The sequence below is a fragment of the Giraffa tippelskirchi genome, chromosome 8 (assembly GCF_054371585.1).
Source record: "Giraffa tippelskirchi isolate mGirTip1 chromosome 8, T2T-mGirTip1v1.2.pri, whole genome shotgun sequence".
NCBI classification, from domain to species: domain Eukaryota; kingdom Metazoa; phylum Chordata; class Mammalia; order Artiodactyla; family Giraffidae; genus Giraffa; species Giraffa tippelskirchi.
In genome coordinates this window covers 57,994,520-58,021,680 of record NC_137282.1, presented here as the reverse complement: position 1 = coordinate 58,021,680, position 27,161 = coordinate 57,994,520, and the positions used below count along the sequence as shown (strand labels likewise).

The 27,161-nt window shown below is 49.0% G+C and overlaps 1 protein-coding gene and 1 non-coding gene across 7 annotated transcripts in view; one reads left to right on the top strand and one right to left on the bottom strand.

Moving 5' to 3' along the window:
• Positions 1-4,335: 4,335 nt before the first annotated feature.
• Positions 4,336-27,161, bottom strand: part of NSUN2 (NOP2/Sun RNA methyltransferase 2) — a 32,237-nt gene continuing 9,411 nt past the window's right edge. For 3 of the 6 annotated variants that reach the window (XM_081520969.1, XM_081520971.1, XM_081520974.1), the window contains 15 exons: positions 25,583-25,654; positions 24,729-24,813; positions 22,732-22,924; positions 20,814-20,888; positions 18,250-18,380; positions 15,276-15,349; positions 14,407-14,537; positions 13,957-14,053; positions 10,760-10,944; positions 10,393-10,485; positions 9,538-9,673; positions 8,561-8,641; positions 8,177-8,315; positions 7,063-7,102; positions 4,336-5,388 (listed from right to left, as the gene is read on the bottom strand). In XM_081520969.1, coding sequence (XP_081377095.1) covers positions 4,971-5,388; positions 7,063-7,102; positions 8,177-8,315; positions 8,561-8,641; positions 9,538-9,673; positions 10,393-10,485; positions 10,760-10,944; positions 13,957-14,053; positions 14,407-14,537; positions 15,276-15,349; positions 18,250-18,380; positions 20,814-20,888; positions 22,732-22,924; positions 24,729-24,813; positions 25,583-25,654 — 1,950 coding nt within the window. In that variant the 3' untranslated portion in view covers positions 4,336-4,970. The remainder of the gene's footprint in view (positions 5,389-7,062; positions 7,103-8,176; positions 8,316-8,560; positions 8,642-9,537; positions 9,674-10,392; positions 10,486-10,759; positions 10,945-13,956; positions 14,054-14,406; positions 14,538-15,275; positions 15,350-18,249; positions 18,381-20,813; positions 20,889-22,731; positions 22,925-24,728; positions 24,814-25,582; positions 25,655-27,161) is intronic. The other 3 variants (XM_081520970.1, XM_081520972.1, XM_081520973.1) reach the window with 2 other exon arrangements.
• Positions 14,780-14,886, top strand: LOC145519216 (U6 spliceosomal RNA). Its single transcript, XR_014063634.1, has one exon. It is a non-coding gene; the product is annotated as a U6 spliceosomal RNA (small nuclear RNA).

The following is a 27,161-nucleotide window of genomic DNA, read 5'->3' as shown; positions in this document are numbered from 1 at the left end:
ATTTACATCTGACAAAAGCAGCTCAGAGGTTTTAAACAGACTTCATTTTAAAAGAAGCCAGAAAACACACACTCAGGTATCACATTTGTACCTCCGGAGGTCCACTCTTTTCTGGCAGTTTTGAAAAGCAACTGAAATCATGAAAACGTGGTCACTGAAAAGCAGCCAGTGCAGCTATCCCTTGAAAAGGGAGGTATCCTGCGATACTGCTCCTGTGGCTCCCACGCGTTTTTTAAAAACTGGAATCCTGGGAACTGACTCCCTGGTGGTCCGGGGGTTAAGGATCTGCCTTTCAATGAAGGGGACGCAAGTTCAGTCCCTGGTCGGGGAAGTAAGACCCCACAGGCTGTGGCGCCACTGAGCCCACGTGCTCTACAGCCCAGAGGGCACACGAGACCCACCTGCTGCCGCAAAGGCCTCGCAGGCCGCCACCATGATCGGATGTGGCCAACAAATAATTGAAAAACTGGAATCCCGGCTTTGTCGCTCACTCTGTATGGTATCTGGTAATTACTTAATTTTTTGCTGCAGTTTCCTTACCTGTAAGTGGGGGTAATAATAAGCCCCCCTCCCTTCGGTTGCTGTATTGAGTGAGTCACATATCAGTTATCGATTCCTCATCTCAGGGCTCCAAACTCATCCAATCATCGTCCCCACCTGGGCCCTTGAGACAGTTCTGCCAGTAGAGGGCACCAGAGAGGCACTGCGGGAAGGAGGGGTCTTGCTTCCGAGATTCTGGAGCTGGGGAGGCCCAGCAGCCCGGCGCCCAGCTCCTGCAGCATGTAACGGCCAGCGGCATCCCGAGGCCAGCAGCCGTCCCCAGCACCACAGGGGGCAGGCTTCCAGCAGTTTCCACGAGTTCCACGAGGGCAAAGACACAGCTACATTCCTGCCGTTCAGTGAGCTGTGGTCGCCCCCTCCCCAGCAAACCCCCAGGTGAGGAATGGCAAATTCTTCCTGAGGTGCTCTGGCTCCCAGCAGGCTGCTCCTTCTGAGGTGCCCACACCCTGCAGCCCTCTCTCGTTTTCCCAGCCAGCCCTCATCACTCCAACCTCGCTACAGTCGGCAGTTCTTCCGTTTCCCCACTCACATTACTATGTGGTTTCTCCTGGTCACATCTGACTGACACGGGTATGAGGGAGTCACTTAAATATCACTGGCAAAGGCCAGTCACTGCCCTGTTAAATAACTGCAATTACCTAGGCCTGGTTTGCCAATCCTTTGGCTACCTGGTGCGAAGAACTGACTCACTTGAAAAGACCCTGATGCTGGGGAAGATTGAAGGCGGGAGGAGAAGGGGACGACAGAGGATGAGATGGTTGGATGGCATCACCAACTCGATGGACTTGAGTTTGAGTAAACTCCAGGAGTTGGTGATGGACAGGGAAGCCTGGCGTGCTGCAGTCCATGGGGTCGCGAAGAGTCGGACACGACTGAGCGACAAACTGAACTGGTTTGCTTATGTGTCAACTTGGGGAGAGATCTAAATGCTCAAGGGTGCTTTGCTGACCGAATGAGCCCATGGTTAACTATGATGCAGTGTGGACACACCTGGGTTTGAACCTCGAACCCAGGCCTCTATAGATCATAACTACACAAAATGTAAAGTACCTCAACTGAACAAATGCTGGGATTCTTTACTGCAAAGAAAACAGTAAGAGTTCTAACTTGTCTTTACAGGATCAGTCCTGTACGAGCTAAGGTTATATAAACCACTGGTCCTCAACCTGGCTACCTGTCAGACCATAGTGGGTGTAGATTCTAGCCTGGCCATGAGAAATAGCCTCTGATAAGAAGGGCCAAAGTTTTGCATTTTTAAAATTTATTTTTATTTGAAGGATAATCGCTTTATAGTGTTGTGCTGGTTTCTGCCGTGTGAGCCCCGTGTTAAGCCTCTCTCCCACTCCCTACCCGTTTTTTAAAGAAGCTCTGGAGGAGAAACTTTGGAAACTAAGAGCTCCTTGTTCCTGGTGCGTGGTGCCGACATTCACGCTGGCACCGGCCGGCAGGGACCTTCGGGGAAGAGGGTCAGAGGATGGCGACTGTGGGCCTGGCACAGTCAGTGGGAACTGGAAGGGCCAGCGTGTGAGGCTTTCAGCCCCTAAGAGGGAATCAGTACCTTCAAATGTTGAACAAACACAACAGTGAGGAAATTTGGGCTCTGGGGCCTACATGGGAGAGGAGAGAGGATAAACATGGAAGGTGGACTACAGGAGAATCCAGGGCCGGGTTGGAATCAGAGGTACTGGTGTGACAGGGTTTTAAACAACATACAGGTAACATGTAACACAGTGTGCGCACATTCACATCGATTCCCCAGTTCTCTCTGCTGAGAGGGTTCATAAGAAGCAGCACCCCAGCAGCAGGGGGCACTCTTGATACCAGACTTTGGTTTCTAATGATCAGATTCCACTGCAAGGATCCGGGGACCCGGGGGAGACTCCACATGACAGAGATACATGAGGACGTCAGAACCAACGAGAAGCAGGTCCCATCAGCCAATACTGGGACGATGACAGTAACATTCCTTACTGAATCAAATAGGAATTCTTGAATTCATGATACAAATAAATGAATAAGGAAGTAAATGCTACTGCTAAGTCACTTCAGTCGTGTCCGACTCTGTGCGACCCCATAGACGGCAGCCCACCAGGCTCCTCCATCCCCGGGATTCTCCAGGCAAGAACACTGGAGTGGGTCACCATTTATAGGGGAGAAGAAAAAATGTTTAATGTAGAATGCAAATTAAGTGTAGACGAGTGATAAAATTGGAAAATTATCATTTTGCAGCTCTAGTCCAAGCTGTGGTTTTTTTCAGTAGTAATGTATGGATGTGAGAGTTAGACTATAGAGAAAGCTAGCCGCTGAAGAATTGATGCTTTTGAACTGTTGTGTTGGAGAAGACTCTTGAGAGTCCCTTGGACTGCAAGGAGATCCAACCAGTCCATCCTAAAGGAAATCAATCCTGAATAGTCATTGGAAGGACTGATGCTGAAGCTGAAGCTCCAACACTTTGGCCGCCTGATGTGAAGAACTGACTCAGTGGAAAAGACCCTGATACTGGGGAAAAATTAAAGCCGGGAGAAGGGGACAACAGGGGATGAGATGGTTGGATGGCATCACTGACTCAACGGACATGAGTTTGGATAAATTCCGGGAGTTGGTAATGGACAGGCAGGCCTGACATGCTGTAGACCATGGGGTCGCAAAGAGTCAGACACGGCTGAGCAACTGAACTGAACTGATGGTAAAAAACTGGTTCAGGAAAAACTACCAAGAGTAGTTAAAGTCTTATAACAAAGAGGTACATAGTCTTCAAGTGTTGCCCTGCAAAATATCTATGAAGTTAAGGGAAGAAATGTGTAGGCAGCTTTAACCTCAGTAAAACTTAACTAGGAAAATCTGTAAGATCACTTCAGGCAGTATGGACATTTTTAACATTAATTCTTTCAACCCGTGAGCATGGAGTATCTTTCTGTTTATTTGTGTCTTCAATTTCTCTCATCCACGTCCTAACAGTTTTCAATCCACAGAATTTTCATGTAAGGTATCTCACATTAAGGAACTGTTACTGTTTTTGGTGTTGAGTTACTGAGGTTATTTTTCAAAGAGAAAAACAGTCCTTATCTTTTGAATTGTTAGATACGATCCGCTTCAAAACAATAGAAAAAGGTAGGAAATAAGCAGAGGCACTAGGACTGTATTCACTGTGAAAGTCATCAGGGGATGTGAAAGTTCACTGTACCATAATCTTTTTAAAATTGATGGCCCCCGGCACCCAGAGCCCTGCCTGGCACCCGGCAGGGACTCAGTTAACGGAGTAACTGAAACAGCCAGGCGGCACCTGCCCCAGGGAGCAGGCCGGCAGGGCAGTGGGTCCCCAGGTTGCTAAAGGACCCTCTTCAGCCAAGCCAGACTCACTGCGGCTGCAGCGGCAACACCGCCCTCTAGAGAATAAAAGGTGACCCATGTGCAAGTCCTCTCACGTGCTCCCACGCCCACCCTTGGACTTCACTAAAGAGCTGGACTCCCCAGCGGCTCAGATGGTAAAGAATCTGCCTGCGGCGCAAGAGACAAGGGTTTGACCCCTAGGTCAGGAAGATCCCCTGCAGAAGGGAATGGCCACCCACTCCAGTGTTCTTGCCTGGAGAATCCCATGGACGGGGGAGCCTGGCGGGCTGCAGTCACGACCAAGTGACTTTGACTTCACGTCTTCACATTAACATTCCCTCCACCAGCTAAGAAGCTTGTAATGCTAACACTTCCATTTACCCCAAAATAAGTCTGTTCCTTCTACCTCACGAAGTGGAGTACAACTTGAGTCACAGACATACATGTTTTCATTAATAATTCTTTATTTAAACTTTCCAAGGATCCCAAACCCTGTTTAAAAATTATTTAATTGCAGAGCATTCCAATAAAAGCACACGAAACCCTCATAACTAGTATCACAACTCACAATAAGCTCTTACTGTGAGATAAAGTTTGTTTTACCCTTTATTACAAAGGCACAGAAGTCATCTGACACCTCAGATGTTAACCCCACCGCATACCAACGTCACACTCATGTGCAACTCGATACAATTATTAAAGCTGACAGTACAGTCTTCCGAAGATCTGGAAGTAGTGACAGATTCTCTCTATAAATAACACTTAAAAAGAGGTTCTGGGCCTTAAGACCAATACAGGCATAACAAAGGGGACCTGAAACTTCCTGCCAAGTCAGTTACATTTCGTGGCAGAGTAAGACTTCTAATGATCCAAGTCTGTTACTGGCAACAGGCACAGCGGATCAACTTTGCTGAAGAAACAAAGTGAGCAGTTACTAACAAGCTAAAAAGATACTTTCCGACAGCTCCACGTGAACGGAATCCTGGGATGATTCGGAGACCAGGCCTCTGGTCAGCTCCGTCTTCACAGGCACGTCCCAGATCTGGTCTTCGAGGCGACCCCGGAGGGGCCCCGGCGGCTCACAGGGGCAGGCCAGCCTCCGCCGGGTCCCCGCCTGAGGCAGCATCCAGGCCGGCCTGCTGCTCAGCACCCACCGCGTCTTCCGGCTCCGCGGAGCTGGCTGCACCCGGCCCGTCTTCCGGCTCCATGGGGCTGGCCTCGCCGGCCGCATCTTCCGGCTCCGCAGGGCTGGCTGCACCCGGCCCGTCTTCCGGCTCCATGGGGCTGGCCTCGCCGGCCGCGTCTTCCGGCTCCGCGGGGCTGGCCGCACCGGCCCCAGGTGCCCCAGTGGCACCCTCTCGCTTCTTTCCCGCTGGCACTTCCAGCCCCATCATGCGCAGGTAGTGCAGCCGCTCGTTCCTGGGCACGAAAGTCCGCACGGAGGCCTTGCCACGCCAGCCGCACAGCACGATGGGGCACTGCAGTGCGTCTGGCTTCCTGCGCACAGAGCGGCTCCGGGTTAGCGGTCTTCGTCTGCTCACAGCAGCCTCGGCGGCCAGCACAGACGACCGCGCCCACGGCCACCCCCAAGCCGGTCTGCCGTACTACGGGCGTCCCTCCTCCCACCTCGAATACCGCCAAGGCCCTCAGGCCGGCCAGGGTCTCCATCTACAGACTCACGCGGGCGAGCCCCCAGGTCTGCAGACGTCCAGCACTCTCAGCCTGAGCATCTGCAGACACAGGTGCCCTCTCAAGTCTGAAGGCCTGTCCGGCCGCCTCCCTCCCTACTGACCAACAGGCACGCGGCCCTGTCCCTCACGGTGCCCTCCTCACGGCCCATCCGGACATGTGAGCAAACCGGGGCCCCTGAGGCCGGATGACGTGGCCCGGAGCCAGAACAGCAGGGGCACAGGGTCCAGGGCCAGGGCTGCCCGCCCTCTCCACACTGCAGGCTCCCAACAACCCGGTCTGGTTGCCCACCCCTGACCACACAGCCCCACCATGCAGGGCCCCTTCCTGACGAGGAGGGTGCAGACAGTCGGTGCCACTCGCGCGCCCCTTACCAAGCACTGTACGTGTCACTGTGGGCCACACGCACTGTTGTTGAGCTCCTTTCGCAGGAGACTCTGGTCTAGTTTTTGAGCTCCTAAAGGCCTCGTTAAGTAAACACGTTTCCCAAGCCCACTTTGCCAGGCATCAGTGATGCAGGCTGAGCAAGCAACGAACAAGGGTTTCAATAATAATTTAAAAAAAAAAAAAAAAACAGGAAAAGATGAGAAAGGCCTGAACCAGTATGAGAAACCACTGAGAGAGAGAGAAATCTATTGGAACTTTCCATGTTTATAGGATGATTTTAGTTGATTAAAAAAACGATGAGAGAAAAACCTAAGACAATTCCCACACTCCCATTTTCTTCCTTAAAAAAAAATTTAAAAAAATCTAATTCCTGAAGCTTTTTTCACCTGTGTACTTCAACTGGTAAAAACCACCGTATGTGGGAACACTGAATCCACATCTTAAAGCTGCCTATTTTAAATGTTCTGTGAGCCGCCGAAGTACCAGTATCTTAACACTGACCTGTTCCCCCAGCCCCAGGTGGGCAGACCCCTCCCTAGGCCAGGCTGGCCCCGCTTCAGGGGCTGGGCTCCCAGCTTCCTTCCCACCACTCAGACTCAGGCCAAGGCCCTCCCAGGGGGGAGCTGCCCAACCCGCTCTCCAGCCCAGGCCCTGTTCTCTCTCCTCCTCGGGAGGGAGCATTTTGTTTGTCAGAGGCAGCTGCTGAGTGGGGACCATCTGGGATGCAGATGCTGACAACCCCCACCCCCGCCACGCTGAGGGCCCCTGGGCCGGCACTCAAGTGCTCTGTCCCCTCCTGTGAGGGGCGTCACAGAGCGGGGTCCCCGCCACGGGCAGGGCAACATTGCCAGACACGGCCGGCAGGCGTGGGAGAATGCGACCTCTCTTAACCACCCTGTCTTCACGCTGACCCTGCACTTTCTCTTCTGAATAAACATAAATGCATGTTTTATAAAGAGGATCTTCACGGTGATACACGGGAACACTGCAATTCTGAGAGCTCCACGGTACTGAGGGGAGCATCCTGAAAAGCTTCTAGACATGATCCCCCCCCCCCAAGAACGCGGGGGCTCCCACCACAGAGCTCTAACTCACGTGGGGTCCGGCTCGTACTTCAGGACGACGCTGCCCTTGGCTGGAAGAGAAACAGACACCGCTGGCTGAGGTCTCTGGGCCGGGATGCCCCTGCTGCCCTCGTTTACGGGCCCAGAGGAGAACCTAGACTCCAGGTCTCAGGGGTCTCGGAGGAGGACAGAGGCCGTTCTTTCCAAGCCCACCAGGCCGCCCCACGCCAGGCGCCAAGGGGGGCTGTGGAGACAGCAGAGGTGGCAGGAATCAGAGCGCTCAGGGATTCAGCTGCTCAGCAAGGCTCTCTCGGGCGCAGGGGGGGTGGGGATTAACCACTGCTTAATTCTCAAAACGCAAGATTAAAGAGATAATTGGTCCAATTCCCAGAAACAGCGTGAAACGACATATAAAAATTGTCAAAAATCATACTGCAATCATCTAAACGCAGGATTAAAAGGAAAAAAACAAAAAACAAGTACCAGCAGTTCCCTTATCCTTGACAACAAGCCCCACTGTGAACGTGGTTCCCCCAAGAGACGAGCGAGGGGACGAGCCCGAGCGGCAGGCGCCTGGGCCTCAGGCCGCGGCTCCGGGCCTCAGACTCGTACCTGTGCAACTTTAACGCCCGACCTGCACCATTTCCCTCAAACCGAGCCAGAAACCCGGGTACAGTGATAAAGAAGTAACCGAGAATGGAAAGCAAACATAGTTAGAATCCCCGGCGGCCCTATTTTCATTCTGAGGCGAAATGGTCACTAGAGGGATGTGGGGTGGAAGGTTGAGAGACAGGAAAGCCCGGCTGAGCCCGTGGGTGGAGGGGCGGGAGCCTCGGGCAAGGACGCGCCCTCCTGGGCCTCTGAGCACAGGCACTGCCCTGGGCTTCCCCGCAGACAGACCCCCGCCCCGGCTGCCGGCTGAACCCCCGCGCACAGGCGGCCACAGGGGGCGGGCTGGGGAGGGGAGAGCGGCCCCCCGCCCATCAGCGTGCCGGGACTATAGCCTCCATCACCTCAGATCCCTCCAAAGGCAGACACAGTCCCTGAGATCCAAGCCTCGACGCGCCGGAAAGAGCAGGCAGGCGGGAGCGCCAAGCTGCCCCGGTGTGAGAGGGCGAGCTGTGTCTCCACGTCAGACCGCTTACCCATGTCCTTGACCTGGCTGTAGGCCTCGCTGCTGAGCTTCCTGAAGAACGGGTTTTCCTGGGTTAAAAGAACTTGGACATCTTCTATAGATACGGTGATAATTCTTGAGTTAATAAACGGATACAACGTATATATTCCCTGTGGGGATACAGAGAGAGGTCACCATGACAACCAGTGTGAGGCGAGTGCATGGGGTCCGCACCCGCACCGCAGCCCCTACCAGGGGGGGACACCAGTGACACGGGGGTCACACAGGCAGACATAACCCCCACCCCGCACCGCCCCGAAACCACTAGAGCTCCCGCTGGAGGCAGGCAGCCCAGCTCCAAGGGGTCCTCACCCGCCCACCAGGCCGGCTCAGAAACACCCGTCCGCGCCCTCACCTCCTGTGCCAAGCGGAAAGCACAGTCAAACTCTTCACCGCTGTTATTTCGACACCAGACTTTAATCCCGGTGTTAATGACCTGTGATGGGAAACACCAGGTGAGACAAACACATGAAAGTGGAAGTCAGGAAAATCGATGAGGATACTCCCTTCCGCCAGCACCAGGAGGAGGCAAAGCTGCCAGCAGCTGCTGAAAGAAGGGGAAAGAAGTGGCCGACACGCTCCTTGGACTGAAACAGACACTCGCAGCTTGACTGAACGTGGCTTCTACCAACACTTAGCACACGCATGTGCTCAGTCGTGTCCAACTCTTTGTGACCCCATGGACCGCAGGCCATCAGGCTCCTCTGTCCATGGGATTTCCCAGCCAATACTGGAGTGGGTTGCCATTTCCTTCTGCAGAGGATCTTTCTGGCCCAGGGATCAAAGCCATGTCTCCTGCATTGGCAGGTGGGTCCTTTACCACTGAGCCACCAGGGAAGCCCAATAATTAGCCCTTACATAAGACACTAAAGCTAGGAAACTCTGGGAACACAAGAGATACCAGCACGCGGTCCACGGGCCATCAGGAGCAAGGCTGCTGTCACCCTGGGATCCCTGGTGGGCGCCCAGGAGATGACAGTGTCCAAGCCCTGTCCTGAGAACACACGACCCCCAGGACCTCCATGCTACATGGAGGTAGGCCGTGTGAAACAAACAGGCGAGAGGGAAACGAGCTGGGAACACAGGAAAGCAAGTAAAATGCAGGCCCTACAGCGGAAAAACCTGAAGGCCAACGTTAAGGACAATCGAAACCAAGGGCCCAGAGCAGCGGGCAGGCCTCCGTGCCCCACAACACAGACGGCGGGAAGGACACGGGCGGGTGGCCTGCGCCCACTGGCGGCTCTGAGACCCCCCGGGCAGGCAGCTGGGGCCCGGCCCCACCAACGGAGCGGCAGCAGTGAGAAAGGACAGCCCTCCGTGCCGGGACCCCACCTTCATCCTCTCGCTGTTGTTCAGCAGCACGTTTCTCAGCTCCTTGGACACCATGTAGAGCTGCCTCTTCTTCCCTTCCGTGGTGCGAGTTAACAGATTCGTCTTTGGGAACGAGGGATCCAAAGCATAAAACTTCCTGTGAAGGAGACACAGCTGGTTACAGGGTTCAGCTCAAATGTGACGCCTGCGTCGTGGCATCCCGGCCCCTCCATGGTCTAACTTCTCACACTTGCGTGGTTCAGGGGCGGGGGCTCCGCCGTGGGCGCCCACCGTCTAACCCTAACATCCCCCGCTTGGCCTGCACCTCCTGGATCCAGGACCTGCATTCACAGGCACATCTACCCTGAATTCCAACAACACACCTGAATACACACCCCTCTTCATGGACGTTTTAGGAGGGATTTTCACATACACAAGCAAAGGACCAGTCATCTACAGGACAACATATGTGAGCACCCTGGTTCACAGACACTAAACTTATCCGACAAGGAAGAGGTGAACCTGACTGGTATCCTAAGCACCTTTCCCCTCTGATCGACCTGGAAACCCCACCTGACCAACCCTCCCTAACCAGCAGCAAGGTGGGGCGCCCTGGCCACAGACCCCCACCGAGGGCTTCCCACCCGGGCCAGCAGTCCAGAGTCTCCATCTCCGTCATGTCTGCCTTCAGGGGTCCGGCATTCTCTGATTACTGCTCACCCTAAACTGAAGGGTGAACCCTCTAAAGCTTCACCCAGCTCCAACAGGCAGTTTAAAAGAAGCTAAACGAACAACTATGGTTACACATCACCACGTGTGCATTTAACCCCACAGTAAACATAATTGAGGAATTTAACAGGCCGAATGAATCCTTACTGGATAGGTGGAAACAGCGGGTCGTCTTCGGGAATAAACACAAACGGATCTTCCTTAAATCCAAACAGCTTCATTTTCTTGGACGGAGGAGGGCTGAGGAGGGGACGGGATGACAGGACCTGTCAGCGCGGGATCGCAGTAGTCCCACCGGCCACTCCTCCTCCCCACAGCCCTGCCCTGCCCAGGGCAGACTGGCCCTGCAGGGACGCGGGTCTCTTCCTTGCGGAGGGCAGTCCGAGGTGTCCATCCCGTGGGGTCAACAGCCCCGGGTCCCACACAGCCAGGACCTGCTCGCCCCTGCGAAGCCACCACCCAGACGGGCTGGGCAGATGCTGAAGCGCAAGGGTCAAGACACAGCGGTCCTCACCCGCACACGCCATCCTTCTTCCTCCCACCGTCGTCCACGTTCTCGGCTCTCTCCGTTGCTTCTGTGTCGCTGATTCCAGGCGCCAGCTTGCTCTCCAGCTCCGAGGTGTCGGAGGCACTGCCTGCCAGGGGCTCCGCAGGGCTGGGGGGGACAGGGACCCGTAGTTCCGCTGGCTCACCCTGCAGCTGGACAGGGACACGCTCCTTAACACGCTCGTTAACCCCCAGACAGCAACTGCCTCTGTCCCGACACAGGAAGGGAAGATTCCAGGGCCACACAACCCGCCTGAACGAATACAGCAGTTCACGTGCAAAAAACAGATAACAGGATTCTTTTAAAAAGCAAGTATTTTAAATCTATCTGCTATTATAAGCAGAATTCATGGGCACAGATTCTAGTTTTAATTTCCTGTTGCTTAGTGGAGGCCAGCAACACCAGACTGTCTTCACCCAGAAATTCTGCCAGGCATCTGCTCTGTGCGGTGAGTCACACATTTCCAGACACGCTACACGGGGCCGTGAAGAAAGACAAAGACACAAAGAGAGGCGAGTGGAAATGCTCCAGGGCCTGGGGATCAACTGAAGAAAGACGAAGCGCACCTCCAGTGACGGAGGAACCACTTGCCGAAAAACGAGCGGACTTCTGATCTGGGACAACTGTATATAAATTCAGCTTTAAGACTGAGCAGCAGTGTCTTACTGCCGTTGATTTTTTACATGTACCTTATACAAACTCTTAGACAATACACTATCGAGTAACACATAGCATGGGGACTACAGGTGACAACACTGCTTGCGTGTTTCAAGCTTGCTAAGAGAGATCTTAAAAGTTCTCACCTTGAGAAAAAGACACACCACAACAGGTATATACACACAGAAGCACCATGGCACTCACCTGAACCACACGATGGTCTATGTCCATTACCCCTCAACTTAGTCAACTTCTTTAAAACCACTGTCCTTTCTAACAAGTCACCCAACTGGTAAAAGTGGTATATCCCAACCCTTATGAAGTGAGTTTACAAATTAGGTTATGAAGACAGGGAAGTCCAACATGTCTGTCGAGTTCACAAATCTATTAAGCAGACAGGCTGGTAAGGTTCTATAACACTGTGCAACACTGTCTCCCAGAAAATGTGGTTTAATTGTAAAAGAAAATGGCAAACAAAGAATCACCCCCCAAATTCTTTGCCAAGGTTAGCAAGGGTGCGTGTCCTTTCTACCCCTGCCCCCCACGTCGGTGCTTCTGGAAACTGCCTGCTTTTCAGAGACCTCCTCCGGCAGCGCTCGGCCCAGGAAGCTCCTTCTGTCCAGCGCAATGCTGAGATCTGATCCTGCCCCCTCACGATGACACCAACAGCACTTCGTCCACACGCCTCTCCCCGGCCCCAGCTCCAGCAGCGTTCATACTCTGCATCGCTTCAAGGGGACAACGGCGTCCTGAAGACCGAGGCCCCCAGTCTTACCACGTGGCCCCAGCAGTGCCACGCTAGGTGGGCTCACGTGTGCTCTGACCACGTCAAACGTGACCAGTGCAAAGTAAGATGGATCTCAGAATGCAAAATTCACAGTTTTTGAATCTCAGAACGAAAGCATACAAACTACTTCATTAATAACATTGTGACTGCATGAAAATCACATCTAAATGTACGGCAATGGCTGCAAGCCGATTTAGAGGCCGGTGTTCACGTGTTGAAAGCATGGCTCCGAGCTCCACGCCTCCTCTCCTGATGGGGGCGAGGGGCTGCGAGAGGCAGGAGCCCTGCCTCCAGGGGAATCTCTCCAGCCTCACCAGCCCCAGGACGACCACTTGGAAGCACCGTGTCACCTCCCCGGGAGGCTGTGCCCGCAGGCATCTGCCTGGATGAGCCGAACCCTAGAGAATGGTTGGCTTCTGCTTCTCCAAAGACTAATGAGCACCATCGGTCCTCCTTTTCCAGCATGGACCCGAAGGAATTAGAGCCCTGCAGACAAGGACTCCAGGCCCCGGTCTACAGCAACGGGAGGCAGGCTGATGGATGAGCTATCAAGCCCCACCGGACGCTGACAAAGGGGAGGACTGCGCTTCACACCACAACCCCGAGTCAAGACTCAGAGGCTGCCCTCGGGGTTCCCTGGTGGCTCAGGGGTAAAGAATCCACCCGCCAGTGCCGGGGACCCGGGCCTGATCCCTGGTTTGGGGAGATCCCACAGGCCTCCAAGCAACTAAGCCTGCGGGCCACGATTACCAAGCCTGCGCTCCAGGGCCCGGGAGCCACAACTCACGAGCCCACACGCACTTCCTGGAGCCTGTGCTCCTCGAATAGAGAACCCACCGCAACGAGACGCCCCCACAGCACGACTAGAGAAAAGCCCTCGCAGCAAAGACGATCCAGCACAGCCAAAAATAAACAAATAAATAAGTAAAATCATTAAAAACAAAACCAAAAAAAGCAGCAGCTGCCCTCTCCCCACCTCTCTGCCTCATGGCCTCCCTCACACAACCCTGGGGGCGGCTGAGGTTCGTTGTGACGGCTCAGGCCTGCGCACGTCCACCTGAGCCAGGCCTGGACAGCCTGGCATTACCCACCACGGCCAAGGCTGCTGGCCTGCGGCTGGCAGAGTTGTCCCAACTGAAAACCACCCACCAGAACGAAGAGCACAGACCACCAGCAGGGGTTCTGACTCTTGAGTCACAGAATGAACTTCAGGCCTTTTCAAGTCTTATTAAAGAAGCGGGTTGAAGATGTAGAAGGAATGTGTGTTAAGCTGCTTGGTCGTGTCTGACTCGGCAGTCTGTATCTACTCCAAGGACTGCAGCCCATGCATTTCCCAAACTCTGCCTTTTCCACTTCCCGTATAAGGTGGCTCAGCTGGTAAAGAATCCGCCTGCAATTCGGGAGAGACCTGGGCTCTGTCCTTGGGTTGGAAAGATCCCTTGGAGAAGGGAAAGGCTACCCAGTCCAGTATTCTGGCCTCGAGAATTCCATGGACTGTATAGTCCATGGGGTCGCAAAGAGTCGGACACGACTGAGCGATTTTAGTTAGTTTTAAGAAATTGCTTTTTAGAAAACTCAAAAATTTAAGGACTCCATCACCACCACACACACAAGAACACCCCACTGCCCTCCACCCTTCAAACACGCTCTGCGGTCAGCTTCTGCCTCAACTGCACAGAAAGACCACACAGCACGCTCTGCTGTTCTGGAAGACGTTTACCTTTGGGGGACGTTTATTCCACGGCATTGAAGACTTCTTCACCAACACCGCCACAAAGAACCCTCCAGTGTTCTGATGATGTGGTAATATTCTAAGACTGAAAACACACACACACACACATACACAATTTACCCTTTTTAACTGATCCAAAATATAATCTCACAACATAATATACTATTCTACTCACACAATATAATACTCACACAGCCCTCACTGAGAGAATGGTCAATGTGTAATCTGTAAAGAGTTAATAATGCAATGTCTAAAATATCACCATTTATGTTCAAACCAGTTTGCTTTTTTTTAAGTTTACAATACAAATGCTTGCTGCTGGCAGCTCAGAGGCACTGAGAACCTTACTTGCTGAAAAGTTCACGTCCAAGAGTTCAGCCAAGGGCACAGCATGGGCCATGCAGGAAATGCCTGAGACACATCTCCCCGGAAACTCACCACCGCTCCAGGTGCATGGCCTGCAGCTTCTCGGGGTCCTTCGGGGGGAACATGGTCGGCCGGATCTGGGTGTGTCTGTTGTGGGGGACATCGTCCCAGGATGCGAACCACTGCCCATCTTTCGTCATCACCTGCAGAGCCAGAGGATTGGGACTCTGAATGACCAGCCCATCTGATAGCAGGAAAAGCCAGAGGGGTGTGGAAGCTCTCAAGAGATGGCGCTTCTCATTTCTCCCCAAAGAGAGAAGGACGGTTTGCAAAGAAAGAAATGAGACCATCTCTTTTATTCCATGAACCAGGACAATCATTCTCTGAGGCAGCATTTTCATTTTCCTAGCGGGTTGTTTTTTTTTTCTTTTATAAAACAAGCCTCGTGCTCGCTTCGGCAGCACATATACTAAAATTGGAACGATACAGAGAAGATTAGCATGGCCCCTGCGCAAGGATGACACGCAAATTCGTGAAGCGTTCCATATTTTTAAAAGAAGAAAAAAAAAAAAAAAAAATAAAACAAGCCTCAGACTGTTCCTGGGCTAAAACTGAGAAGTGAATTGCTTCATACTGGAAACAAAGCTTGGAATCTCAGCCAATTAAAAGGGAAAAAAACAAAGCTATACTTACAGGGATGAGAATAAACAAAGCAGACTTGTAATTGCAGAATAAAGGCAGGAAAACTTCCATTGCCAGAAATATTTGTATAATCATACCATTTGTCATTAAACATAATTCTGAAACTGATTCTAAGTTGCATAATCAAACATAACATTTATTCAAGTTACCCTAGCGTGGATGCTTAAAAATTCTCACGACTCTAAGAGGCCTAGTAAGTTGACCTGCCCCTTTGAACTAGAGTCCTGGTGGGAGACTACCTTCCACTGTGAGAGCCCGGGCACCCACTTCAGTCCTGGCAACTCTGAGGACACGTCGGCGAGCTCCAAAGCACCTGCGGAGCAACAGCAAAACAAAAACTCCCATCATCCCAGTGAAAGGAAACAACTGTAAAAGATTGCATACTGTAAGATTCTGTCTACAGAGACTGTCCAGGGAGGGCAGACTCACCCAGACAGAGCAGATCAGAGACTGCTGGGGTAGGTCAGGGACTGACCGTAAATGAGCTCTTCTCCACAGTGTAATATCAAGAGTCACTCAAGACCACGGAACTGCACACTTAGAGCAAGTGATGCCACGCGGGTAAATGACAGCACAGGAGAGCTGCTGCAGTGAGCAGCTGGAGAGTCCACGCTGCTCCCAAGACACGGCCACAGCAAGGCGGCCTAGAACACACGCAGGGCTGGACCCTGCGCTTGGCCAGCTCCTGATCTCCAGTCACACCAAGGAGATGATCTGCATCTTCATGCCTTTATCTCTAACAAACATACCAGATCCAAAAACCAACATGATGAAACTGTGGAAATTTTTAAACATTCAGCTTCAGGCCCAAGTCAGTTTTCTAAAACAGCCTTGAGGACGACAGCCCCCTTCTAAAGGACTGTTCGTAGGAGCGCCGTTACAAGACGCTGTACTCTGGGGCCGTTACAGGAAACCTCTCAGATGAACTGCCCACCACAAACCACAGGCAGATCCAATAGCCTCATGAAAAAGGAAAATCCAACAGAGCTCCACGGAAGCTATGAAAAACGCAGGACTCATGAAAACAAAGCAGAAGAATCCCCGAGGTGGAGGTCCAACAGTGAGAAAACTTCGACAAAAGCATCACATTGGTCTCCACGGTACATCCGAATATTCCGGCTTCTAAAAGCGATCACTAGGTAATAGCACAAACATAGAAACTGGTTTTCTCAACCCAACACTGCCTGGGCTCAGCGCTGACTTTCTGCTAGCATTTGGGTCAGTAGCGAGCACAGACTGAATGCTTACTGGCCACCTTTCCCCGCTGCTGGGTCTGAGGACGTTCAGGTGGGGACCCCACCCCTGCAGTTAAAATCCCCAGCAAATGCAGACACAAGACCCGGCAAGAGTTGCTGTCTGATGAAGCTATGTCTACACACATGCCTCTGACAGAGGATGGAAATGAGAGACCCACAATGTAGTCTGGAGGAACCACGTGCAGAGAGACAGCTGTGAGAGCAAAACGTAGACAGAAAACCCACCTGCTCAGTGAGAAAATACTTAAGAGAATAGGACTCTCAGTTACTATTAAATTACATCACCCATGACCCTTCTCTTCACAGGCCTTCTGAAATAAAGCACCACCAAAAGCTCTGTATGGAGCTTTTCCATACAGAAAACATGATACAGAAATCAAGTCTTCAGTTAAGTATAGCAAAACAAAATACGACATAGTAAAATCAAACTGAAGGGACCGCAAAGGTGAGAACAGGAGGGCTGAGCACACAGAACAGGCCTTTCCGTCATTGAGAAGAATGTGACAGAAGCTGAGACAGTCGTGGACACCGTCTCAGGAAATGCACACCAGTTTCAGGATCTACATTTCAACCTGCTTCACACGCAAGTAGCATTCTATTCAGGAGATGTAGTTAATTTTAAATTTCCCACCTTTTGCTTTAAGGAGAATTTGATGGAAAAGGTTAACATTTCAGGAAAAACATAAAAGGAGAAATATTTTACATGAAAACATGGAACGTTCTTTGAGTCTGTCTGGTCCCTCAGTGTAGAACAGTGTGGTAAGACCTCACTCCCATCAGGATGGTTAATATTCAAGAAAGCAGAAAATAGCAAGTGCTGGTGAGGATGCAGAGGAGCTGGCAAACTTGTGCACTGCTGGTAGAAACGTAAAATGGTGCGGCTGCTGTGGAAAAAAGTTCTGTGGGCCCTCAACAAATAAACACAGAATTACCACAGGCTGCAGCAATTTCACTTGAGTATACACCAAAAGAACCGAGAGCACGGTCTCCCACGAGTCGCTGGTATAGCCATGTTCAAAGCCGCGTTATTCACAGCAACTGAAATGCGGAAGGAACCCAAGTGTCCTCTGACAGATCAATGGATGAACAAAGTACGGTCTAAACATACAAAGGATATTTTCAGCCTTAAAAACGAAGGAAATTCTCACAGCATATGACGTAACATGAATAAACCTTGGGGACATGATCCTAAATAAGCCAGTCAGTCACACACACAAAAACGCTGCATGATTCCACTCAGAGGAGATGCCTAGAGCGGTCAAACAGAGACAGAAAATACAGCAGGGAAGGCGGGGCCGGGGGGTGCAGAGGAGCTGCTCAATGGGCCTGAAAGGTCATTTGCAAGATGAAGAGCTCAGGAGACCGCTACACAACAGAGTGAATGCAGATACACTAGTGAACTGCGTGTTTTAAATTAACTGCATAATTTCAAATTACGTTGTGTTTTACCACAATTAAAACTTTTAAAAAATGCAACGGTGTGGTAAAGGATCTGATACCACCTTTCAAACTTATAGAAAGAAAACAGGCAAAACTCATTTCTCATGAAAAATGACAAATTCATTAGAGAAGCATGTCTTTAATCAGAGCTACAGCATTGTGGGGATTCCCAAGCGGCACTAGTGGTAAAGAACCTGCCTGTGAATGCAGGAGACATTGAGAGAGGTGGGCTCGTTTGGGAAGATCCCTTGGAGGAGGGCACTGCAACCCACTCCAGCATTCGTGCCTGGAAAATCCCACAGAGGAGCCTAGCGGGCTACAGTCCATGGGGTCGAAAAGAGTCGGACACGACTGAAGCGACTTCATAAGCACGCACACACTTCATTGTAGGGTTTATGGACTAATCAGACAAGCTAATGTCCATAAACAAAACTAGAAAAAGTCTACAGGAGAATGCACTACAGCAATAAATGTTCTGAAACACATTTTCTTTTTAAAAGATTCGTCACGCACTTACCGTCACTCTTTTCCAGTAGAGACGCTATAACGGCTTCATCTTCGATGGGGTTTAGTGAACACGTGGAGTACACCATCCTGCCCCCCTCCACTAGCTGCTCAGCACCCCGCGTTGCGATCCGCAGCTGTAAACTAAGGGCCGGATATGAACTTACTTTAAGACCAAACACAACCACTCGGCACACAGGTCACGGCAGCTACCAGAGCAGGTGTTTATCAGCATTTATGACAGACTTACAACAAAACACAAAATACTCTTTGTGGAATGAACAACTCTCATATATGTCTTTGAAGGTTCTAAACGAAGTTAGTGTAAGCCTATTTAAGGTGCTCCGAGCTGATTAAAAACAAGAAGCCCCAAGCCCTGCGCTGTCCCTCCTCCCCTTGCCACTGGTAACCACCGGTTTGCTCCCTGTAGCCGTGAGCCTGATTTTTGCCTGTGTGTGACAGTCACTAGTTTGCTGTAATTTTTAGATTCCACATATAAGTGGTACCATGAGGCATTTTATCTGACTGGCTTACTTCACCTAGTATGATCATCGCTAAGTCCACCCATGTTGCTGCAAATGGCACTATTTCATTATTTTTAACACATACCAATATAGTTCCGAGGTAAAATTATGGAGTGAATTTGGGAAACCAACTAATTATTACAAAACTTGCCCTTTTCAAAATGACAATGAAATTAATAAAACTGGGAAGTTGAGGAGACAGAAGATACCAGGAAGTATCTGTAGAAATCCTTCCTCTCCCATGGGGGAAGCAATCGATACCCATAAACCCAAAGTGTGCCATTCACAAAAACAATGTCTCCAATGTTTTAAAAGACTTTCCTTTTCTTCATAAGGCTCTTCACAGGAGAAATACCTTTTTGAATATGAGGATTTTCAATGTAACTCCATTTTTTTTTTTTTAATTTTTTCAACATAACTCCATTTTATGTTCCTCTGTGAAAGTAAATCACACCTTCTAAGTATATGTGATACGCCTCATTTAGAAGTGAATTCTACGCATTCACTCATTTATTTTCATTTTATGTTTGGCTGCGCTGGGTCTTCGTGGCTGCGCACAGGCCCTACCCGCGAGGCCTCCAGTAGCTGCGGCACACAGGCTCAGCTGCCCCAAGGCACAGGGAATCTTCCTGGCAGGGATCAAACCCATGCCCCCTGCGTAGGCAGGCAGATTCTTAATCACCGGGCCACCAGGGAAGTCCAATGTGATGCAATTAATACACTTACCTACATTCGGTGTGTATATGTGTATGCAGATGGTATCGTCTAAGTGTTGACTATGATTATTTTAGATGACTGCTGTAATCATGATACTAATCTATATTATCTATTACTTAACTATTCTGATAATTGAAAGACAAACAAAGTATTTGTAAACAGTGTTGATACTAATCTATATTATCTAAATATTACTTAACTATATCAATTCAATGCTTCACATGAAATAGGAATTTAGGTTTAGAATACACAAACTGCTCATAGAAAGAAAAATCATGTATCTGTATGGAGTCTTTTTAATAGTGAAATTTTCCTAATACATTGAATTCAGTTAGTCAACTTTATGCTTTGCTTGTTCACATGTTGGGAAAGGTTAACAGAACAGTAACAACATCGCTTATAGATACTTTTTTTTACTTTCATTAACAATTTTTTTCTGCACCAGTGGATTTTGGTTTTTTTCTCAATTATCAGAATAGTTAAATAATAAATCTGGATAATATAGATTAGTACCAGGATTACAAATATATTCATTAGGATACTCTAGATCAGGGCTTCCCAAGAGGTGGTTCAGTAGTACAGATCCGCCTGTCAATGAAGGAGACTCATGTTTGATCCCTGGGTGGGGAAGATATCCTACGGAAGGAAATGGCAACCCACTCCAGTATTCTTGCTTGGAAAAATACCATGACAGAGGAGCCCGGTGGCCTATAGTCCACGGGGTCGCACAGAGCTGGACACTTGAGCAACTGAGCACACACGCACGCGTGCTCTAGATCACCGCAGTTCTGCGCCTGTAATTCTGATGTTAAATGAAATAAGGAAACCAAGCTTTGTAGACAGTAAAATGAAAACAGGTATTTAAAAAAATCCCACGCACAGGAAAACACTACAATACATGAGGAATTATAAAAATATATCTGAGTTATAAGATTTCTTTTCTCCTTTCAGTTTTAAGAACTTTTCAAGAATTTTTTTAAAGATAGCCATAAATATTTCTGAGATCAGATGTTAAAAGGCAAAATAATTCAACAGGAAAGAACTGAAAACAGAGGAGAAATATTAGTAAGAAACGGTCTTTTCACGGACAACATGTTCGAACCACCACGGGAAATTTTTTAAAAGGCATTTTCAATACACGTGCACCTGAAATGTATACAATCTTCAGTGTGCTACGCTTGAACGGTTTCAGAAACAACTCCTGACGAACAGGCAGACTCAGGAAGGCGGCGGTTACCGCTCTGAGGCTTGCAGTCAGCTCTGCATGTCAGGGATTTGACCATAAACCTTCACTCACCGCCTGGTCACCCAGGGCCACCAGGTACAGCTGACTTACCCATGCAGCTGCAAGCTGTTTAAGGTGCTCCACTTCTTCCAGACATCAATGTTTTTCCTCATTGTGCCATCTCCACTGCAAAGAAAGATATTTAAGAACTTAAAACTCTGTACCAGAAGGATGACTGGAGCGTAACAATCCAAGCTAAATTATAAGATGGGTATTATGAGTACCGGTTAGAAAACAATCTAAATTCTCACAAGCCCCAATAAACTTCCTATTTCTGTTTGGAAGACACTCTAAAGCATTAAACTTTCTCATTGTATTTCAATTTCAATTCAACAAGGAAATAAAAGATCTGAGAAGGAAACCTCACTCAACAAAGAGACAGTAATTTGCTTCCATTTAAGAGAAATACCAGCAAAACACCATCTCCAGACCTAGGACAGAAAACTCTTGAACACAGATAACAATCTGATCCTGCGACTTAGAAACCTGCTGATCAATCAGGATGACATGAATAACGATAAACTTATAAAGGACTTCCTCAGCAAATTCAGTAAGCGAATTTAATTTCTTTACCACAAGTTTTCTCTGTATAAGTTATACATTTTTTAATTTCTACATTTAACAGAAATCACTTCCATGTAAATTTCATAATACAGTTGATTAATTAGTCTTTCTGTCCGCGTCTAATTTTGAACCCCAGATTTTTTGGAGGAATTCCTGTGTCCGCTGGCTTTCCCTGTAAAATGTAATTTTCACTGTGGGACTAGTCACATGTCCTTCAGGTGAAGGCTCCGCAGGATGGAAATGTCCTGTAAGATATAATGGCTTTCAAATAACCTCCCTTGCTTGTACTGTGAGGACTAGAATTCTGATCGCCTCAGCTTACAACTCAGAGCCTACGAGGTCACTTCATGGTCAGTGTGGTATCTCTGATCAAAAGAACACAGGGAGGTCACCCCAGTGCTCTGTGTCCACCTAGGGGGTGGGATGGGGCGGGGGACGGAGGGAGGGGGCGCATGCACACCCGCGGCTGAGTCACCTGATGTACGGCAGAGGCCAGCACGACACCGTAACTATCCTCCAATTTAAAAAAAAAAAGAAGGATAAAAAACCCCACAGGGGTGGGAAAACATCTAATCCAAGAGAAAACTAAAAAAAGCTACAATCTGAGGAAAAAAAAACGAATGCAGCTCATGACCTATTTCAACTTTTCTGAAGGAGAATTCTTTCAGGTGTTTGACACAGTCATACCGCCACTGAGCTCTGCCACCAGCAGTAAATCTACCATTTGTTTAAATAAGACAGGACTTGGTAACAATGCATCCCGCTTAAACGCTGCGTTTAGAGCTAACAGTATGATGGAGGGTTTTGTACTACAGTCTCGCCAAGTCACGTGCTCAGAGAGACAACATCTGACATATTTAAGAACAAAGCGTCTACGTCACTGCCCCCGGGAACTTAGTTTTACTCTTTCCTTTTTGGAAAAACTCAGTAATTTAGCTATGCCATGAAATTCTTTTATTAGTAAACTCTATAAAAATCGAACGTAATAAAATTCGAAGAAAGGTATGTGTACAAATGTATGAGTTCCCCAACCTTCATGGAACCCCTGGATGTCCTACACAGGACTCACCCCATGTTAACACAGGTTATTACACTGTGACACAGCGTCTATCTACACTCACACCTCACTCCTGGCACAATGCCCGCAACGAGGCTCTATGTGATGCCACTGCTCTCCACTACCATCTTCACGTTCCTTTTCCAGACCATTAAAACTGCCCCTCTCTGATCTCCTTCAGTTTATCACTAACACTGAGTTTCTGTTTTCTGATTTAGGCTCACACTGCCTCTCTCTTCAAACCAGCTGTGACCAGAGCCACTACACACGCGTCCATGTGCAGCTTCACTTTAGACTCTGACTTGATCTCTCGCGTGGACTCTGGGCTTCCTGGCCTCCTGACGGTACCTGCAAGGGACGTCACAGAGGATGCGGTCGTAGAAGAGGACCTCCTTCCTGCCGTTGACGTCCATCTGCAGGCGCGGGATGCAGGAGGCGTCGTGGTTGACCACCATGATGCACGGGCTGCCCAGCCGCTTGGCCTGGTGCACCAGGAGGTAGCAGCGCTTGTTGTCCACGTCGTTGGCGATGACAAAGCCCTCTGGGAAGGCAAAGGCGCGGTGTCGGGTCAAAGGTGCAGACATGGAGCAGTGCTCACCCCCAGGCTAGCAGGTGAAACCTAGCAGGCTCAAGACCAAGCCTCAGACTTGCCGGAACTGGGGCCGAGGTCCAGAAGGAAGCGGGTGGCTCGGCAGGGGTTTCAAGTCCCTTAAAATGTCAAACCTTCAAAATTCATCTGTTCAACAGTTCCTCACTTTGGACCACTTATTCTGCCCAAAGTAGCTTTTCTATCATTGACTATTAACAAAAAAAGGGAAGGTGAGGGGAGAAAGACATGGAAACTAAGAGAATCTTCCGATCAGTGTTTAAAATAGGGCACATGTGCTGGGGCTCCACTCTAGACCAGGAGAGTCAGCTCCCAGAGGGGGGCGGGGACTGAGGCTCCTGAGGCTCCACTTGCCCCCGGGGAGGCTCTGACCTTTGCCATCGACCTCATGTCCTCCAAGTTCAAGACTGAAGCCTCCTTTCCTATGTGGAGTCTGGAAACGTCGCATAACTCACCTTCCAGACACTGGTGGGATTTGAACCTGCGGACTCTGACAGCGGCTCTAAACTACATCCTCCTACCTCTCACAGGTAGTAACGGTCAGAAGAGAACCAAATGTGAGACACGGACCCCCGAAAATTCAAACCGAAATCAACCTACTGGGGCCCCACCTTGGGGTCTAGTGGTTAAGACTCTGCCTCGCAATGCAGGGAACGTGGGTCTGAAAGCTGGTGGGAGAACTGAGATCCCACACGCTGGGAGTCAAATCCTGAGAGAACTGAGATCCCACACGCTGGGAGTCAAATCCTGGGCCCAAGCACCACAGCGAGGGCAGGCGCGCCATGACGAGAGATCCCGCAGGACGCAACCAGGATGCGAGGAAGCCAGAGATTTTCAGCAGGCAGATTAAAAAAAAAAAAAAAAATCTACCTGCTATGGCTTCAAAAAGAAACACCACGTGCTTTTACAGAAATCACCCATGATGCTAAACTGAAAGCCCCTCTCCATGGCACACACAAGTAATGGGGTCAAGCACAGCACCCAGCTCTACTTTCAGAGACAGGAAACCCAGCTGCTTGACGCCTCCTGTTGAGACAGTCAATTCCTAGGCAGGTTGATAAGAAGTCCCGGATACCCAAGGAGGAAAAAGGGGTCTGGAATTCTCAAGGAGGAGGAAAAGACAAACATCTTTTCTTTTTTTCTCTACATTCCTTAGTCTTAGTCACATAAAACTAATTTGTTTTTTTTTTCTTTAAGACAGGAACTGATGATTACACAACAAACAACCCAATTTAAACTCTACTAGTAATCCTATAACAACCCTGCTTGAGGAGAGTTTCTCCTTCCTGAAAACCTTCTGACTAATCCTGATATCTCAGAATGTATATTATGGGAGTGGGTCTGGTAGGACCTTTCTATTGTTAAGTTCTAATCTTGCTATTCTAAAATGTAAATTGTGGGAATGGGTCTGGTAAAATTTTTACAACCTTGAGACATTCTTTCGATTTACTGTAATAGCTGATTAAAAAAGGCTATAACTCCCTTGCTAAGACTAGCAAGGGGGATGCTCTCCGCCCCCTTCTGATGTCTGTGTCAGAAGGTTGCTCTGTCCCTCTCATACTTTAATAAAACCCTGCTACACAAAAGCTCTTGAGTGATCAAGCCTGGTCCCTGGTCCCGAAGCTAAATCTTCAGAGATCACATCGTTCACCGTAAGCTATCCCTGTGTTTGCTCTTCTCCTCGTCTGCTACCCACCAGAGCAGCACCCCCACCCCCAGGCCCCAGCCCCACACACACCTGGGAAGGGGACACTCATGTCCGCATGCAGCATTTCAATCAGCTGCGTGGTCTTTGACCCGGGAGCAGCACACATATCTAAGATCTAGTGAAAAGCAAGAAAACGTTTGATGTTTTTCTTTACATAAATCAACCACCCTACATCTAACTTAGAACAACTTAAAAAATTATTTTTCATTTCTACTTCAGGACCTAAGCACATTTATTTATAGAATGAATCTACACCATATGTTCTATTTAATTTACCAAGATGCCCTAATATGTATTGCCCCCAAACCAAAGAAGGAGAAAAATACTCGCCCCACAGGAAACAGAACAAAAACGGCACTAGAAACCAGCAGAAAAATACATTCAGGGATGATGAGTAAAGATACTAACTGCAAAAAGCCCTGTAACAGAATGCTACGGGGCAGAGCTCACTGGGTCCCATCTCAGCTTGGCCCTGATGACTGGCTTCTAACCCGAAGCCCATGACCTCCCCCTCTCTGTGCTTCCTTTTTCTAACCTGGAAAAACAGGGACAGTTATAGCATCTACCCTCACAGAGGGGTGTGTGCAATAAAGAATTAATTCACAAAAAGAAGATAGAACCAAGGTCGGCATTCAAAAAGCCCTCGGCACGGGTTCACTGTGATTTCAACGTGATTGAGTCAATCAGAAACAATGAAGATAATCTCAACAGTAAGTAAAAAAACTGAGCTGTAAAAACTGCAAAAACAACCTAAAGTAAAATACATATCATTTTCCACTTCATCCAAAGTGAAAAGAAAAACAAATGATGAACCATATTAACATAAGTCTCAACAAAACAGAGAGAGATGAATACCAGCATTTTCTATGTAAGGCTCAGAGTACCTTATGGTGAGGGTGGGCATTCAGCAACAGCGGTGGAATCATGCTGACGGCTTCCTGACGGCTGATGTTTCCCTTGGAAAATAAAATTGTTAAAAATCAGCAATGGCATTAAAAACAGCAGAAAAAATTAATACTGGGCATTATTTCCAACGCATTAAGAAAATACTGTATAAGCATACACAGAACACCAAAGTTAGTACTATCGCATATACAGCAAGTAAGACCGATTTTTCTACCAGTGGAAAAATGGCCACTACCAAATGACATAGTAATCCCTGTCCATCAGAATGACATTCAGTTCAGTTCAGTCGCTTAGTCGTGTCCAACTCCTTGTGACTCCATGGACTGCAGCACACTAGGCCTCCCTGTCCAGCACCAACTCCTGGAGTTTACCCAAACTCATGTCCATTGAGTCAGTGATGCCATCCAGCCATCTCATCCTCTGTCGTCCCCTTCTCCTCCTGCCCTCAATCTTTCCCAGCATCAGGGTTTTTTTCCAATGAGTCAGCTCTTAGCATCAGGCGGCCAAAGTATTGGAGTTTCAGCTTCAACATCAGTCCTTCCAATGAATATTCAGGACTGATCTCCTTTAGGATGGACTGGTTGGATCTCTTTGCAGTCCAAGGGACTCTTGATGCAGTCCAAGGGACTCTCAAGAGTCTTCTCCAACACTACAGCTCAAAAGCATCAATTCTACAGCGCTCAGCTTTCTTTATCGTCCAACTCTCACATCCATACATAGCCTTGACTAGATGGACCTTTGTGGCCCAAGTAATGTCTCTGCTTTTTAATATGCTGTCTAGACTGGTCATAACTTTTCGTGCAAGGAGTAAGTGTCTTTTAATTTCATGGGTGCAGTCACCATCTGCACTGATTTTAGAGCCCCCCAAAATAGCCTGCCGCTGTTTCCACTATTTCCTCAACTATTTGCCATGAAGTGATGGGACCGAATGCCATGATCTTAGTTTTCTGAATGTTGAGTTTTAGGCCAACTTTTTCACTCTCCTCTTTCACTTTCATCAAGAGGCTCTTTAGTTCTTTGCTTTCTACCATAAGAGTGGTGTCATGTGCATATCTGAGGTTATTGATATTTCTCCTGGCAATCTTGATTACAGCTTGTGCTTCATCTAGCCCAGCGTTTCTCATGATGTACTCTGCATAGAAGTTAAATTAAGCAGGGTGACAATATACAGCCTTGACGTACTCCTTTCCCGATTTGGAACCACTCTGTTGTTCCATGTCCAGTTCTAACTGTTGCTTTCTGACCTGCATACAGATTTCTCAAGAGGCAGGTTAGGTGGTCTGGTTTCCCATCTCTTGAAGAATTTTCCACAGTTTATTGTGATCCACACAGTCAAAGGCTTTGGCATAGTCGATGAAGCAGAAATAGATGTTTTTCTGGAACTGTCTTGCTTTTTTGATGACCCAACGGATGTTGGCAATCTGATCTCCGGTTCCTCTGCCTTTTGTAAACCCAGCTTAAACGCCTGGAAGTTCATGGTTCACGTTTTGTTGAAGCCTGGCTTGGAGAATTCTGAGCATTACTTTAACTAGTGTGTGAGATGAGTGCAATTGTGTG